This window comes from Diabrotica virgifera, chromosome 9 (genome assembly GCF_917563875.1).
Source record: "Diabrotica virgifera virgifera chromosome 9, PGI_DIABVI_V3a".
NCBI classification, from domain to species: domain Eukaryota; kingdom Metazoa; phylum Arthropoda; class Insecta; order Coleoptera; family Chrysomelidae; genus Diabrotica; species Diabrotica virgifera.
The window spans coordinates 108,006,049-108,024,927 of NC_065451.1; the positions used below are offsets into that span (position 1 = coordinate 108,006,049).

The window sequence follows — 18,879 nt, forward strand, 5'->3', positions numbered from 1 at the left end:
GTTGTAACAGCACGGAGACTTGTCTCTCCAGCAGAAAGACTAGTCTTGTCTGGTGTCTGCCCGTCAATTCCTCATCAAGTATTAGTTGAAGAATTACAGAATATTGGTTTAAAGCTTATTTCCCCAATAACATTTCTGAAAATTAGCTCAACTCGTCCCGAATATAGTCATATATTGAGCTTTCGGAGGCAAGTTTATGTAAGCCCTATAACATCACCAATTCCAGATTCTATTCTAATAAATTTCGACCAAACACCTTACCGCATATTTTTGTCACAAGGTACACTCACCTGCTTTATTTGCAAAAATACATGACACATATCATCCCAATGCAATAACAGTTCACTAACGGAATCAACTCATATTGATTCAAACAATGAAGTACCAAATCAAACAGATCCAACAAGTATATTACACAAGTTCCCAAACACTCAGCAGTCATCAAGTTATGCATTATCAAATCCGAGCATATCACCTACACCTACAAATCTCCATGACCAAGAAATTACTAATACTCCTACTCATAGCAACACTTTCAGTCGTCCACATTCAGCGGCAATACCGTTTTCACAAACTCCTAAAGCAATATCCCCCAATCTATCAGCACCTCTTCCATTAGATACAACTGCAGAAAACTCCAATAAAACTGATACATCACCACAACTTTCCGAAACAACCATTTCAACCAATCTTACAATCAAAACTTCAAGCTCAACTTCTGTCATTACCAATGAGTCTGCTCCAGTACTTCCAAAGGTAATAAAGCCACAACATCTAAGTGAAAACTCTAATAGCACTTGCGAAAACGCAAGTTCTTCCATAAAACGCAGTATTGGTGAGATCGATACTCCTCCTTCAGACTCAGCAATTTCATCACAAAATCTGTTTGCAAAACCCAAATCTTCTAAACCAAAAAAACCGCGCTCATCTAAAGTCCCATCGACACGGGAAACTCTTGAAAATTTTATTGATAATCATACCTCACCATTCGTTTTAAATTACCACCAATTGTCCTTACTGATTGATAATGTCCAAGGCTCCCCCGACACTATTAGCGTCGTTAAAGAATTTACAACTGATATGCCTGGTTTACTCTATCTTTTACAAAGCAGCTATCAATATGCAAATGATAGATCTACAAAAACTAAGTTTACAAAACTTCAAAAGAAACTTCTTAACCATTTAGGGAAAGAGATTTCTGACTTAGACAGTGACTCTTCTGTAGATAATTGCTCAGTATCATCTAACTCCGAATCTGTTAACAACATTCAACTCGATACTTCAATGGAACATTGATGGATTTTTCCATGGTCTTTCCCAAGCTCATGAACATGGAAAAAGCGTTCAATTTGTATGGGTTCCCTCACACGTCGGAATAACAGGAAATGAAGAAGCTGACAATAGACGAGAATAAATTGCGGTTGCGCGTTTACGTCTAGGACATACCAGGTTAACGCACTCTTACCTTTTCACAAAGAGTAATCCACCTATATGCGATCAGTGTAACGTCCGATTAACAGTCGAACACTTTTTAATAGTTTGTAGTAAATATGACCAAGAAAGACAGCGCTACAAGATCCCAAACGGTCTACCACAGGCTCTAGGTCAAAACTATTCCTGCGACAATATAGTTAATTATCTAAAATCCATAAACATTCTGTACAACCTGTAGTTGTTTACTTTTGTTATTTATATTTTGTTCCGTCGCTAATAACCTTTTGGTGGATACGACTTCTTTTTTCTAATAAAAAAAAATAACGGATATATGTATGTCCTCTCGCAGCAACGACTGCTCGAAATCTGTTTGGCTTTGAATAAATTAGATATGTCATCCTTACCTGGGAAATAGCCCGTTATTCCTCTAACAGGTCCACCACTGTACCAAATTTTCTGGAGGCTTAGGATGAAGGCTAATTGCTATTTTCAATTCATCCCATAAATGCTCGATATGATTGAGATCTGATCTGCATGCGGGCCATTCTAATCTTATAAATCCAATCTCTATTTAAGATATTTATAGTCCTGTCGCCAGGGGGGGTACAACGGCCTCGTTAATTCAGATGGACTTACCCAAGTTTTTTTTATGTATTTTGACCCGTAGAACACGAATTTTTTGGGTAACAGTTGATCCGGATGTCGATAAGATTGTTATAGACCAAGAACTTGAGGAATCAAATAACAGCGATTTTTGGCAAAACAAAACAATATTTTGTATTTTTTGGGTCATTTTAAGCAAAAAATATTTCTACAAGTTTTTTCGTAGGATGCACAGTTTTCGAGATAAACGCGGTTGAACTTTCAAAAAATCGAAAAACTGCAATTTTTAAACCCGAATAACTTTTGATTAAAAAATAAAATAGCAATTCTGCTTAGCGCCTTTGAAAGTTCAAGTCAAATTATGTCGGTTTTGATTATTTGCATTGCTAAAAATTTATTGTGTTATTGTTAAACAAAGCTACAAACAACTAGTGCGTGAGTGATGTTTCTATGATTTCTCATTTAAAATCGAACGAGTAGGTAGAATAGGTACTAGTGCAATCAAGACTATTTCTACGTTACATGCGTTAAAACGCATGTAAAAGCACGGGAAACCCTACGTGTTTATAGCTTTGTTAAACAATAAAAAAATAAATTTTTACCAATGCAAATAATCAAAACCGATATAATTTGACTTAAACTTTAAACTTTAAACTTTTAAAACTTTTTAAAACTTTTTAATCAAAAGTTATTCGGGTTCAAAAATTGCAATTTTTCGATTTTTTTAAAGTTCAACCGCGTTTATCTCGAAAACTGTGCATCCTACGAAAAAACTTGTAGAAATATTTTTTACTTAAAATGGCCCACAAAATACAAAATATTGTTTTGTTTTGCCAAAAATCGCTGTTATTTGATTCCTCAAGTTCTTGGTATATAACAATCTTATCGACATCCGGATCAACTGTTACCCAAAAAATTCGTGTTCTACGGGTCAAAATACATAAAAAAAACTTGAGTAAGTCCATCTGAATTAACGAGGCCGTTGTACCCCCCCTGGCGACAGGACTATTATGCTTATGAGTCAATCAGTATTTTTATTTATAGAAAATTGTGCAGCTATTACAAGAAAAGAGATATTCGGATAATTCTAACAACAAAATCTTAGGCTCTTCAATTCTTCAATAGAATTTTTTAAAGTTAGGAGAAAATACAACACTTCCATTCACCACCGTATAATATCACCTATTCAAAAAAATTTTTGTCGTCGGAATAATAACAAACGATATCAATATATGTACCTACAAACTGATGTAAGAATCTTGAAAATCGGAGTACAAACAATAAAGTTATAAATTGTCAAACTTAATCAAACATTTTTAGTGGCGCAATTTTGTGTCCGTGAGTGTATGTCAAACCCTAAAATATTTTTATTTTCTCACCACTTTTCAAAATTTCTTTGCAACTACTTGGATAGGCGTCTTCAGCTTCAGAAAATGCTTGTGCTGGATTTAAGCGACAAAACGGTATTTGACTTTTACCAATCAGATACTTGCACTCATCGAATACATTTTTTAAAGTGTTTTCAGATTCTTGTAAACCATTTAATTTATCGACTACAGATGAAAGCATCATGACAGCCTTTACGAAGTCTTCTATGGCAGCTATAAAAGTGAGATAAAAATTAAATAATTATAACACTAACAAAATGTGTCTGAATAACGTTACGAATTGTCCTTCACATTACATTTCGAACATTTGTACTAATGGTAGTGGCATTTTCTGGCCGCTGATCACAGTTTAAAGAAGAAGAATAAGAAAAAAGAAGATATTAGGCTTCTTGACACGTGACGTGCGCACATCACTGTTTTTTTCTGTGCGCGGCTGATCACACGCGTGTTCGAAATAATTTTATAAAAATTGTTAAAAAGCGTTTAAAATGCCAAAAAGGTCATCAAAGAGTGATTGTTTATCTCGAAAGCGGCGGAAATATGAAGAGTTGCAACAGAAATTGGTAAAGTTTAGAGAGGAAATTGATGAAAAGGATTCAGGTATTTATATGATATTTTTTGATTTTCTTATGGTAGTTAAATTAAATTTAGCGTGAATAAATAGAGCTATATTTATTAATTGTTTACAAAGTGACAATTTTAATCAAATTTAAACATGGAGTCTTTTATTTTGTTGTTATCAACATATTTTTCTGTTGCCATATTACATGTTTTTTCGCCATCTTCCTGTTCGAATATAAAACAGGCACTATGTTGCCGGACTGCACTGGTTTTCCTATTAATGTTTATTTCGTAAAAAATGGGTTAACATAAATGACATGCAAAAACGTCACATTTTGCAAAGGAAAGTTATATTGTTTTGTCTCAATAAGGTGCCTTAAGGTAGCCCAAAGTAATACAGACTAAATAATTAAGGATATAACAATAAATCAGAGGGCACTTTTAAGTTGCCCAGAAAATCTTTATGATTATTTGACCTGCTTCTATTTCTCAGAGGCAGTTTATAGTAGCCCAGAAGTATAGAATGGAATATATTTTTATTTATCTAATTTTACACATTTTACTTCGAATTTACATCACAAGAATAGCAAGTTACTTACACAAAATTTGTGTTTGGCTTGTCTTCAAACAATAATAATAAGGGAGCAGGTATTTTTTAATAGCCCAGAAAATCTTTATGATTTATTTGATATGCTCCTATTTCTCAGAAGTATTTTTTAATAGCCCAGAAAATCTTTATGATTTATTTGAGATGCTCCTATTTCTCAGAGGTATTTTGTAGTAGCCCAGAAATTTAAAATAGAATACATAATATTTATTTAAATATTTTTTTGTACATTTTACCTTGATTTCACTTTTTAAGCGTAGCAAGTTTACTTACAATAAATGTTTGTTTGGTTTTGTCAAAATATTAAAAATAATACAGAAAATGAGATCCAATGTAATTTGAGCATAATTGAAGATTTTGAGTAAAGATCTACAACCAGCAGTACTTATTGAGGAGTCGCAACAACAGACAGAAGATTTTTTCATTGGATTGGTACCTACACAAAAAGAATCTATTTCTCTAAATATGATCAACTTAATTGGGGAAGACCCATTAAAAACTAACCTTAATTCTTCTGAAATGTTGCCAGATGTAGCAAAAAGGCTAAACTATTATTTTTCCAAAGGCTTAGACAAAAGTATTGTGGGTAAACTTACAGAAAAATTCTTACCTGCTAAAAACTGCGAAAGACTTTGCCCACCTCAGTTGAATTCTGGGATTTTATCTGCCATAAAAGATAAAAATAAAATTAGGGAAGATAAATACTTGCAAACTATGCAAACAATTTTAGCTGCAAATATTATGTCCCTTTATAAAGAGGTCGAATTAGGATTAAACAAAAAAAGGAATATCGAAACAATTGCCAATTCCATAAACTTCAATATAGAAGTGTTTTATTTTATTTCAATATAGAAGATGCCCTTGCACAAAAGATTTTTGCTCAGTTCTTCATTAAATTTAAAATTTAAAAAATTATTAGACGAGCAACTTATAGATAAATATTTATTTGGGGAGAATTTTATTGAAATGTTGAAAGAAACCAAAGATACAAGATCAGCAGCTTTTCAAGTCAGCTCTATAATGAAGCCACTAAAGCCACTTTTTATCCGAAGACCGCGCCACAAGGCCAAGCTGTTTTTTCCACTCAGCATCCAACAAGAGTTCTTCCAGAATCTAACATCTTCAATCAGCAGAGTTTAAACTTCAATCCGGCCTCGAACAGACCAAGATTTTGACAAAGCCAGTACCCAAATCATCCTCAACCAACATCGAGATACAAACAGTCGAGCAGACAACAGCACAAAAACCGAACCAGAACAACCAGGAGGTCATATTAAAGGTAAATAAAAAATCAGCAGGAAATGTGGCTAATTATTTTAAAAACCGGAAACAGATTACTTCGGACAACAAAGTTTTAAGTTGGGTCCAAGGTTTTAATATTTTATTTAAAACAACACTGTCTCAAGAGAGAGCACCAAAAGTTTTTCATAGACCCAAATGAGTCGTATGATTTAGCTATAGAGCAATTACTTGATAAGGGAGCTATTTCTCCTTCTTCACATACAAGAGAGCAAATTCCTTTCTTCACATTTTCTAGTGCCCATTAAAAGTACGGAAGTCATAGATTTGTTTTAAATTTAAAACAGTTAAATTGCTTTATAGAAGCCCCACTTTTTAAGTTGGAAGACTATAGGTCAGTTCTCAAGCTCATTTTCAAGAGTAGTTTTATGGCAAAAGTAGATTTACAAGATGCCTATTTGGCTATCCTTCTTAATGAAAATAAAAAAAAATATTTAAAATTTGAATACAAAAAATATTCTGTATCATTTTAACTTCTTACCATTTGGTTTGAATATCTCGCCTTTTATATTTACGAAAACCTTAAAACCAGCCTTAAACAATCTAAGAACAAGAGGCTTTACTTCTGTCATTTTTTTAGATGACACTTTACTGATTTTAAAATCATATTTAGGATTTAAAGAAAAATATTGTTGAAACTTGTTCTATGTTTTCCCGCCTGGGATTTACTATAAATAAAGGAAAAAGTATACTTTCACCCACACAAATTATAACTTTTCTTGGTTTTACGTTTGATTCTAATAAAATGATATATTTTGCACCCGCTGACAAGAAAGAAAAAATAATTAATAGTATTCAGACCATCAAAAATAAAAGTACATATATGATAAGATCATTTGCAGCTTTAATCGGTCAGTTGGTAGCAGTTTGTCTTTCAGTTAAATATGGAAAATTATATTTAAAAAATTTAGAAAAAGAAAAGTGGCTTGCTCTTTCTAAAACTAATAGTTTTAACACAAAAATGACCATACCTAAATACTTGTAAAACGATTTCAATTGGTGGTTACATAACATACCAATTAGTGAACAAAATATAAAAGAATCTAATTATGCACTTGAAATATTTTGTGATGCATCTCTTTTAGCATGGGGAGCATGCTGTAATGATAATTAAACTCATGGTTTTTGGAGTTATGAACAGCGTGAACTACATATAAATGTACTTGAATTATTGGCAGCATACAATGACTTGAAATCCTTTTCCAAGGAATATAGGAACTGTACTATTTTGCTAAGAATAGATAATACAACAGCTGTATATTGTATTAACAAGATGGGGAGTGTGCAATACTCTAATCTTAACAACATTTGCAGAAAAATTTGGCAATACTGTGAAAATAGAAATTTAAAAATATTTGCATCTTATATCAGTACAAAAGAAAATGTCATTGCTGATTCAGAGTCAAGATCTTTGAAAATAGGGACAGAGTATATATACCAGAGGAAGTATACAAATAGAACAGAGTATATAAATAGAACAGAGGAAGTGATAATTGTGTTAATATAATTTTTAAGCAGCTTCATATTCCAGAAATCGATTTGTTTGCCACATATCTTAACAAAAAATGTGCAAGGTATGTATCTTGGAAACCTGACCCCGAATCGGAGAAAGTTGATGCCTTCACTCTAAATTGGCATGGATTAAAATTGTATGCTTTTCCACTCCACCTTTTGCTATTATTCCAAGAGTTTTAGAAAAAATCATATGTGACAAAGCAGTAGGAATTGTGGTTGTAGCAGAATGGCCAAATCAGCCTTGGTACCCAACCTTTAATAAACTGATATCAGGCAAAAAGATAATTTGAGGACCTGATAAAAATTTAATTTTGAACCCTTTTAGGCTTCCATATCCGGGACACCAACATCTTACCCTGACTATTGCATGTTTGTCAGGCAAGCTTTTTTAAGAAAAGGTATTCCTGAGCATTCCATCGCAATTATGATTGCATCTATTACAACAAAAACACTAAATTTATATGATACAGTTTTCAAGAGATGGTGGAGGTATAGTATAGAAAAAATATGGACCCATTTGCTTATGAATTATCAAATATTATTAATTTTATTAAATATATCGTAGATAAGTATTATACATATAGCTCTATAAACATTCATAGAGCTGCATTGGCATTGATAATAGATATACCAGAAAATCATAAAAACATGTTTAAAAATTTTTACAAAGGTATATATAATCTCAAACCTTCATTGCCCAAATACCAATTTACTCGGGACCCTCAACCAGTATTATTTTATTTAGAAACATTATTTCCTCTCACAGGTCTTTCCTTGAAATTACTTACTTACAAACTTGTAATGTTGATTGCTCTGACTACAGCTCACAGGTTGCAAACCCTATCCCTAATAAAAATTCAAAATATTTTCATGGATCAAGATAAAATTGCGATTTTGATACCAGATAGGATAAAGACTTCTTCAAAAAATAAAAATCAACCTATTTTAAGATTTCTCTATTTTAAAGAAAAGCCACAGTTGTGTGTAGCATCGACTTTATGTCACTATTTAGAGATTTCTAAAAACATTCGTCCTCAATCAGAGGACAAGTTGTTTATAACAATAAAAAAAAAACATATAAAGCAGCATCTACGCAGACTTTGAGTAGATGGTTAAAAGATGTTTTAAAATTATGTAAGATAGACACCAATATTTTTAAAGGGTATAGTGTTAGACAAGCATCTACGTCAGCAGGAGCTAGGACTGGATTAAATATAGAAACTATTAGAGAGACGGCGGGATGGACAGAAAATTCTCAAGTATTTAATATTTTTTATAATAAACCTCTAGCAAAAGATTACGGACTATTTGCAAAAACTATATTGTCTGTTTAGTCCATGTATGCTTCTGCGTATGCTTATTGTTTGTTATACGTTTGTAATTATATGTTTATGTTATTATTATTACATAAGAAGATTAATTTTCTTATTATTTACAAACATTACTCTTAATTGTTCTAATATATTCTCTTTTTTTTTGTAAAGTTCCTAATAAAAAAAAATGTAAAGTATCGATTTTTGGATTGCAATGTAGTTTTGTTTAATTATCGCACAATATTGCTTAATCTTTCAACAGCCTACCATTAGTACAAATGTTCGAAATGTAATGTGAAGGACAATTAATTGATTGGTTGACTTACCTGTTAAGGAAGGACAATCATAATTGTCCTATTTTACATTTCGAACATTTGTACGCTCCCTCCCTTTGATTCTTTCGAACCCACCCGTTTTTGTGCGATCAAAATAAAAAAAAAACAGTGATGTGCGCACGTCACGTGTCAAGAAGCCTAATATCTTCTTTTTTCTTATTCTTCTTCTTTAAACTGTGATCAGCGGCCAGAAAATGCCACTACCATTAGTACAGATGTTCGAAATGTAAGATAGGACAATTATGATTGTCCTTCCTTAACAGGTAAGTCAACCAATAAATTAATTAATAACTTTAAGTACCTATATTTGTCGACAATGTACGAGAAATACTTGTAGTATGGTAATAACGAGACCCAAACCCAGACATTCAAAGTGAAAATTATCCTCTAACACCAAATTGTTCTATATGGTTCACATAATGTTCAGAAAAAAGTCAGACCATTTTGAGCGTCGAGTTTGAGGGGGGGGGGGGGGGGAGAAATCGGTAAATTCGTAGTTCTTTACGTTTTCCGTCAATATTTCTAAAACTATGCGGTTTAGCATGAACAAATTTATATGCAAAAATGTTCTACATTAAATTTTAAATAAAACAAGGCTCTATGCATAATCCTTCTAAAATAATCGGTTCCAAAGTTACGGAGGTAGTATAGTATAATTGGTCCAAAAAAGACCTAACCCAAACATTTAAAGTAAAAGTTTTCTTCCAACACCAAATTATTCTATATGGTCCACATATTGTTCAGTAAAAAGTTAAACCATTTTAGCGTCCGGTTTGGGGGGAGATGGGGGAGAAGTCGGTAAATTAGTAGTTTTTTACGTTTTCCAATATTTCTAAAACTGTGCTTTAGCGTAAACAAAGTTCTATACAACAATGTTCTACATAAAATTTTAAACAAAAAAGGTCCTATACATAATTATTATAAAATCAATGGTTCCAGAGTTACGGAGGGTGAAAAGTGGAGGTTTTCGATACTTTTTATGTTTTTTGGGCAATTTATAATATTATTACTGATGAAAGAAATTTTCTTTAACAGGATTGTGTTTTGTAAATAAAATTTGCTATTTCAGTAGCCGGTGGTATGTTAGTGATAAGCCCCTGAAGAAACGTCAACCTCACCACCCAAAATCATCATCAATTGCCCAAAAAATATTAAAAGTATCGAAAACCACCTCCATTTTTCACCCTCCGTAACTCTGGAGCCGTTGATTTTATAAAAATTATGTATAAGACCTTTTTTGTTTTAATTTTTATATAGAACATTGTTTACGCTAAAGCATAGTTTTAGAAATATTTGACGAAAAACGTAAAAAAACCACTAATTTACCGACTTCTCCCCTATCTCCCCCCCCCCAAAACCGGTCGCTCAAATTGCTGTAACTTTTTACTGAACAATATGGGGACAATATAGAACAATTTGGTGTTGGAGCAAAACTTTAATTTGGGATGACGGGGTTAGGCCTTTTTTGAACCAATTATATACTATACTACCTCCGTAACTTTGGAACCGTTCATTTTAGGATTATGCATAGGACATTTTTTATTTAAAATTTAATGTAGAACATTTTTCTATCATTGTTCATGCTAAACCGAATAGTTTAAGAAATATTGACGAAAAACGTAAAAAACTACGAATTTACCGATTTCTCCCCCCCTCTCCCCCTCCAAACCCGACGCTCAAAATGGTGTGACTTTTTTCTGAACATTATATGGACCGTATAGAACAATTTGGTGTTGGAGGAGAACTTTCACTTTGGATGTCTGGGTTATGCTATCTTTTGGATCAATTGTATCATACTATTGTATTTCGCGTGACATGAGAGTATGCTTTTTTTTTGTCGATAGTAAAAAATTCTTGCAAAAAGTCAAACAGAGCTAATTGATCTTATAGGAGTGGTCGAAAACAAAAGTCAAATATAAATATGTGGTCTGCAATTAAACATTTCAAAAACAAAGACCATGACAGTGGATAGACTACATAACAGTCATACACACGTAACCACAATTGACCGGTTTGAGGTTGTGAGCTCATTCTTATATCTTCTATCATTGATCACAAACACAAGGTCACTACAGGAATAAATAAAACGTAGATGTGATCTAGCAAAGGTCGCCCCAGCAAAAATGACCACTATATGGAAGCACTAATTTCAAGAGCGTTAAAGATGATGAGGCTGATCAACTGTTTAATAATATTACCAATACTGTCCTACGGATGTGAATCTTGGACCCTGAGATAATCGGAAAGAAGGAGACGCCACTGAAATGTTTAGTTCGAGACGAATGCTACAAAATCCTTTGACTAACCGTAGGACAAATAATTCAATATTAACCCTAGCAGGACCAACCTCCCTAATAACACAAATCATTCCAGGAATGTTCCTAGAAGGTATTCACAGGACATTGAAAACATTCCTGGAATGTCCCCAAATGCACACGAATGTCCCTGGAAAGTCCCAGGAAAGTACTGTGCCAGCATTTTAAATATTCTTAGAATGTTCTGTTGGAACATTCCATAAATGTCTACGAATGTTCTTTGGACATTCACAGTATATGTTTTAGACTGAATGTCTTGTAACATTCCATGAATGTTCTTTGGACATTCACAGTATATTTTTTAGACTGAATGTCTTGTTGGAACATTCCATGAATGTTCTTTGGACATTCACAGTATATTTTTTAGACTGAATGTCTTGTTGGAACATTCCATGAATGTCTACGAAAATTCTTTGAACATTCATAATATATTTTTTAGACATTCTCTGAAATATATCGTCAGTGATGTGACAATACCTCCTATATGTTTTTTCATGAGGTGCAAGAGACAAAAAACATTTTTTAAGGTCACCTGTTTTCATACGTAAGTTCTGACTTGTTTTGTAGTAAATAGATAATTGAATTTACTGCAAAACAAGTCAAAAAATATATGAAAACAGGAGGTGGCCCCAAACAAGTTTTTAGTCTATCTTACAAATCTCATGAAAAAACAGTTAGGAGGTATTGTCACATCACTGACGCAATGTGGCCATAACAAATAATACATCCTTGATAAATATAAACATTTTTATTGCAAAAAATCTTTTCATACATTTTTTTAATGTAATTTACTGACATTCCTAAATATTATAAAAAAATGTGTCACATTTGCTTTGTAAACCTTTCTTTTGCTTTTCGTAGCCACATATCCCATTTCCTTCCTGGTTTCTTGTAGACCACTTCTCTCGGCTGATTCTAAAAGAAAATAAAATAAAAGGTAATTTTTCTATCCTTTACAATTAACAATCAGAAGAAATATTATTTACAGGTAAATGCATAAATAATAATAAAAAAAATAAATATTAAATAATAATTAAATAAATAATAAATAATATTTAATAAATAAAATAATAATAATGAGCATTTTGTATTTTGACAACGACGTCGGATGTGGAAGTAGAAACCTTAATAAAATTATTTTTTCAAGTAAATTGTGGCTTATTTCCCCATTAGAATAGTTAATTACAAAAAAGCCACAAAGAAATAGCTTTTTCACAAACAAATAAGTATTTAGTATTCATTACATTTACTGTTTTTATTATTTACTTTAATGTCCGACTGGTATATTATTTGACAAATAATGACATTATTTCGAAGTCTGTTAAGTACGCTATAACGCTCTAGGGCGTTATTTTGAAAAATAATGCCCTTGGGCATTAAATTTAAATAACGACTTAGATACTATCAAGTTGACAAATATCAACCTAAGTAAAACTATGGTTACCACAATTACGTTACTACTGTTACTGGTAAATGTACTTATTTAAAAACTAATTAATTCAAAATTCATTCAAATTTTTCGCATTTAAAGAATAATTTAGTCAGACATTAAACGTTGAAGGCACCACAGGTATTATAATAATAACGCTTTCAGTCAACGTATATCTCCCAGGCCGAAGGCCCTTGTTTAATACACCATTGACCTCAAGCGTTATTATCCTTATAATACCCTTGGTACCTTAATAACTATAACATAAGATTATAACTTAATTCTTGTTTTCTATTTCTGATGTTTTTATTTATTTACATTGAATATTAATCTGTTTTGTTGTATAATCTACTTCGCAATAATTATGTGATATATTTGACTTAAAATGAATTCAAAATTTTTTTGTAATTGGGCAACAATGTCAACTTAGATCTCTGATGTATATATTAGAGAGATTTTGCACCTCTTAAAATAACCGCTGATTTTGGCTCCGCTATGGTTAACTTTATTAAGCATAACGATTACGGCAACGTTAAAAAGCAGAGTTTTTGCATCCTGTCAAGTAGGTTCTTTGTGTCATCGTTATCGTTATTTAAATGTAACCTCACTTCACAACGTTATTGTTTTTTAAGCATATACTTGAACAGTTTTTGATATTTTAATTCATAGGGCATCAAAATTAGAATCTATGTAAATGTAATTTTACTGATTTTTTACATTCTGGCAACAAAGCAATTTAACCATTACTATAATGATAACGATAAGCACTACTTTAAACCTCCGTAAATTACGGAATCCCTTATGTTTCATAACGGATCATATATTCGCTACTGCGCAGACGTAGTATAACGATAACCATAACGGAATTGCAAAATAAGAGGTGCAAAATCTCTCTAATGAATTGCAACAGTATCTATTATGTACGGACTGTATTATTAATTAGGTTAAGCATATTACCTGTGTGACATAAGCTATTGGAACAGCACAGTCTCTCAAACGAACAGATGAAAGTGAAGTTTTGTCAATATCTTTTTCTAAAAAAATGTTTTGAACATACTCCTCTATTAACAAATCAGATCTATACTTCATGCCTTCTTCGCAGGATCTTCTGGAAAGCTAAAAATACAAAATATATGCATTACTAAGCATTATTAACAAATTTTAGTTCTAAATAAAAAATATGATTAACGAACTCACAAAATATTATAAAACAGCTAAGAAATTGTTTATTAGTATAGTAGTTCCCCAAACTCAGACACAACTGGCTAGTGATTTTAGTAGGTAATTTTTTTGTTTTTGGCCAATTTTGCCAAAATTACTAACTATTTAGTTATTATTTTTTTTGCCAATTTTACGAAATTTTACTAAAATCACGATTTACTAAAATCACTAGCCAGTTGTGTCTGAGACTCAGTAGTACTGAGACTGAGTTTAGGGAACCGACTATAATATTCTGTGTATTCATTAGTTGGTACTACATATTACAGTGTGTGGTCTACCATCTTGTTTATAAACGCATACATTAGCAAAAAAGCAAAAAGAAAAATTATTTTAATTTTACAAATAATCCTTTTGTTATTATCTCTATCTATATATTTACTATTTTAGTTAGGAATAAGCGAAGTTTGTAGTTTGTGGCTTATTCACAATTATTAAAATAATAAATGGATATGACCAATTATCAGTAAGTGAAACAGAATTCATTGGTATAAATTTCATGTCCGTAATCCGTCTACCCATAAAGGAAACCAGAAACAATAGTATTAATTTATTTTCTGAAATACAGGGCATGCCTTTTTTTACATAATATTTGCAATACTAACCTTTGAAACGTTATTCCTGAAGATCTACATTTGCTTCTGCTGCTTAAACTGAGTTAAGGACAGGACAGACACATTTTATGCAATATGTTAATAATACTATAAAAGTATCCGAATTAAAAAAATATTCTTAAAAAACACAAATAAAACAAACAACGATCACGCCACGCACGACAAGGCCGGGCAAGATGGCAAAGATGCAGAAGATGCCAAGATGGCCGAAGTGAGGTCGTTCGTTGGTCGTTTTTAGTCACGTGATGCCCTCTCTAAGCGCCATGCACAAATAAAAAATGAACGCAAAAGAAATAAATATAAATGCCTCTCTTCGGTTTTGCTCAAGTTTATGTTATAAGTAATTTTTTTATTAACAAAATCGCATCAGCCAAATTGGCTATTAGCGAACAATAATCTTTAATACATTTGTATGTTTACCTATATATTGTATAAAATGTTAATTGAACTTAGGAAACTGTTTAAATTTGACATATTGCACTGTAGGTCTAAAATGTCACTTAGTTTGTTTGGTATGTTATAAGTAATGTTATATCTGTTACACGTATTTATTATTTGCTGACTTAAAATATAGGAACATTGGTAGTATGTTCACAGAATGTCTTATGGTAACATTCCAGGAATAATTTAAACAGATGTTCACCGAATGTTCCCTAAATGTCCAGGATATTCAAATATTGATAGAACTTTGGTAGTACATTCCTGGAATGTTTTGTGTTGTTAGGGCTTTTACTAGAAACAGCGAGAACCAAGGAGGGTCAATAAATGTCTACACATAAATTAATCAAAAACATAAAGGTAAGGTCAAAAAAACCTTACCATTTGAATACTGCGGTGTCCGATAGCAGAATGGTCGCCTCGCATGGAGGGTTTTTAATCACAGTCGATGTAGACAGGGTGTGCTCGTTAAGGTGTTTTCACATTTTCTCATATAAAGTGACAGTTGACATATGACATTTTTAGCAATTGGATTGAACAACTTTTCAACAAAGTCTGTAGTTACATAAATCTGGTTTTTAAAAAAATAATGAAATACATATTGAAAAGAGACTTAAGGTCTAGGATAAACCAATTGACAAGTTATCCTCCACAAACCAAACTCGAATCGGTTTTGAAAATTAATACATGATGTAAAGAAACTTGATGGTGAAGTTTTTTAGGAAGATGGGAAATAAATGAACAATGAATTTTGTGAAATGTGATTTTTAAAGAATAAGCTGCCAAATGATTTATTACAAGTATTGTTTTAAATGATGCTTTAGTAAAGAATTAAAAAATTTAAAAATTATTTTTTGATTGCATGAGGTCCAACTTCTTCCTCCAGAGTCTCCCACAAGAGTCTGAACAAAGGTTTATAGTTGTAATTAAGATTGATTTGTGTATTCAAGCAAAAATCAGGATTAAGTTTCATTTCTTTAGTTATCTCTAGATCTTCTAAAAGGTTCATTTGTCTATAGTTTTTGATTGGGATGTTATGTAAAATTGTACTGTTTTCGGAAGGAGAGAAGGAATGGTTGCTAAATTTAACATGATAACCAAAATTTGATTTTTCTGGATTGTTGAGATGTTCTTTGATTCTCTGAGATAGGGTCCTCATAGTCCTGCCCACATAAGTCATGTTACAATCCCCACAAGACAGTTTGTAAATACCACTTTTATTTAGTTTGTCGATTTTATCTTTGGTGTGGCTGAAGATGGATTTGATGTTATTTTTCGTTTTGAAAGATATGTTAATGCTACTGACTTTATTACAAAGTAGTCTTGATACTTTTTCTGAAATTGGCCCTAAGGAGGATAAGGATCTATAAATAGCTGTAGTGTTGGGTTCGTTCTCTGTGTTAAAAGCTTGGTTTAGTCTCTTTTTGAGTATTGATCTTCTAATGACCTTATCTACAGTAGAAGAGCGGAAATCATTGTTGTTTGCTATTTGTTTAATAATTGAAATTTCGTTGTTGTAATTGTCTTGGGACATGGGGATGTTGAGAAGTCTGTGGACATAACATTGAATAGCTGCCATCTTATGTTGAAAAGGATGGTTAGATGATATGGGTATCATATGGTCTGCTTGAGTAGGTTTTCTAAATACTGAGTATTCTAAAGTAGTAGACGATGAAGAAGTGGAAGATGTATTCTTTTTGATGGTCAGGTCTAGAAAATTGATCATGTTGTTGGTTTCTAACTCTAATGTGAACTTAATTGCTGGATGTAGGATCAATTTTCAACATAAGATGGCAGCTATTCAATGTTATGTCCACAGACTTCTTAACATCCCTATGTCCCAAGACAATTACAACAACGAAATTTCAATTATTAAACAAATCGTAAACAATAATGGTTTCCCCTCTTCTACTGTAGATAAGGTCATTAGAATATCAATACTCAAAAAGAGACTAAACCAAGCTTTTAACACAGAGAACGAACCCAACACTACAGCTATTTATAGATCCTTATCCTACTTAGGGCCAATTTCAGAAAAAGTATCAAGATTACTTTGTAATAAAGTCAGTAACCTTAACATATCTTTCAAAACGAAAAATAACATCAAATCCATCTTCAGCCACACCAAAGATAAAATCGAAAAACTAAATAAAAGTGGTATTTACAAACTGTCTTGTGGGGATTGTAACATGACTTATGTGGGCAGGGCTATGAGGACCCTATCTCAGAGGATCAAAGAACATCTTAACAATCCAGAAAAATCACATTTTGGTTATCATGTTAAATTTAGCAACCATTCCTTCTCTCCTTCCGAAAACAGTACAATTTTACATAACATCCCAATCAAAAACTATAGACAAATGAACCTTTTAGAAGATCTAGAGATAACTAAAGAAATGAAACTTAATCCTGATTTTTGCTTGAATACACAAATCAATCTAAATTGCAACTATAAACCTTTGTTCAGACTCTTGTGGGAGACTCTGGAGGAAGAAGTTTGACCTCATGCAATCAAAAAATAATTTTTAAATTTTTTAATTTTTTACTAAAGCATCATTTAAAACAATACTTGTAGTAAATCATTTGGCAGCTTATTCTTTTTTAAAAATCACATTTCACAAAATTCATTGTTAATTTATTTCCCATCTTCCTAAAAAACTTCACCATCAAGTTTCTTTACATCATGTATTAATTTTCAAAACCGATTCGAGTTTGGTTTGTGGAGGATACCTTGTCAATTGGTTTATCCTAGACCTTAAGTCTCTTTTCAATATGTATTTCATTATTTTTTTAAAAACCAGATTTATGTAACTACAGACTTTGTTGAAAAGTTGTTCAATCCAATTGCTAAAAATGTCATATATCAACTGTCACTTTATATGAGAAAATGTGAAGACACCTTAACGAGCACCCCTGTCTACATCGACTGTCATTAAAAATCCTCCATGCGAGGCGACCATTCTGCTATCTGACACCGCAGTATTCAAATGGTAAGGTTTTTTTGACCTTACCATGATCAAATATTCGTTTTATATATAATGTAATTTTCGTGTGAAAGTCCTTTGTGCTCGTTCTTGATGTTTAACTTTTCTGGATACAAATATAACCAACAGCAAATTGAACAATTTTTAAAACAGACAGACAAGGTTTTTTCCAACCAATAAAAAACTACATAAGAAACAGAAGTATTTCATATCATAAATGGAACCCATCTCTCTTCATAGTGGTATTTTGACCTTTTTGACGTAAGTTAAACTTTGAATTCTAAGATCAATTATTCATTAGAGATCTTTTATTGTAGCATAGCTCCGAAGATGGCTTTATAAGCCGAAAGCGCTCAGCTAAGAAATATTAATTTTACACACTTCAAAAGTACACTTCTCCCCCCTTTTACCTGTTGTCATAAGTGTGTACAAAACTATTTCAGTTTTTATATTTTATTATTTAAACTAATTTAAAAATAACACTTTTAAATTATTCCTAGGCGTTAATGGAACAGTTAAAAGATACGAATTTATAATTTACCCGGATTCAGTGGAACTGGCATTATCGTAGGATACAGAAACATTTTTTTCCACCTACCTCTACTGAAAGTATACGTTTCCCTACCTGATTGTAGGGAGCAAAGTTGTACTTTTCCTCCCTAGGGAGGAAAATATTTTTCCTCCCTAGGGAGGAAAAGTAAAAGTGACGTCATGGTATTTCATTCATGAAATATAACCTATTGACGCCCTGTAAAATATATATTTTCTAGGTATTACGTAAGTATCTATACATTTTAACGTTTATTTAAAAACACTCTGTATTTTG

General features: G+C 32.0%; 1 protein-coding gene across 1 annotated transcript in view; it reads right to left on the reverse strand.

Moving 5' to 3' along the window:
- LOC114345097 (microfibril-associated glycoprotein 4-like) overlaps positions 1 to 18,879 on the reverse strand; it is a 56,975-nt gene that overhangs the window by 17,193 nt on the left and 20,903 nt on the right. The window contains exon 3 of the mRNA XM_050662371.1: positions 3,417 to 3,638. Coding sequence (XP_050518328.1) covers positions 3,417 to 3,609 — 193 coding nt within the window. The 5' untranslated portion in view covers positions 3,610 to 3,638. The remainder of the gene's footprint in view (positions 1 to 3,416; positions 3,639 to 18,879) is intronic.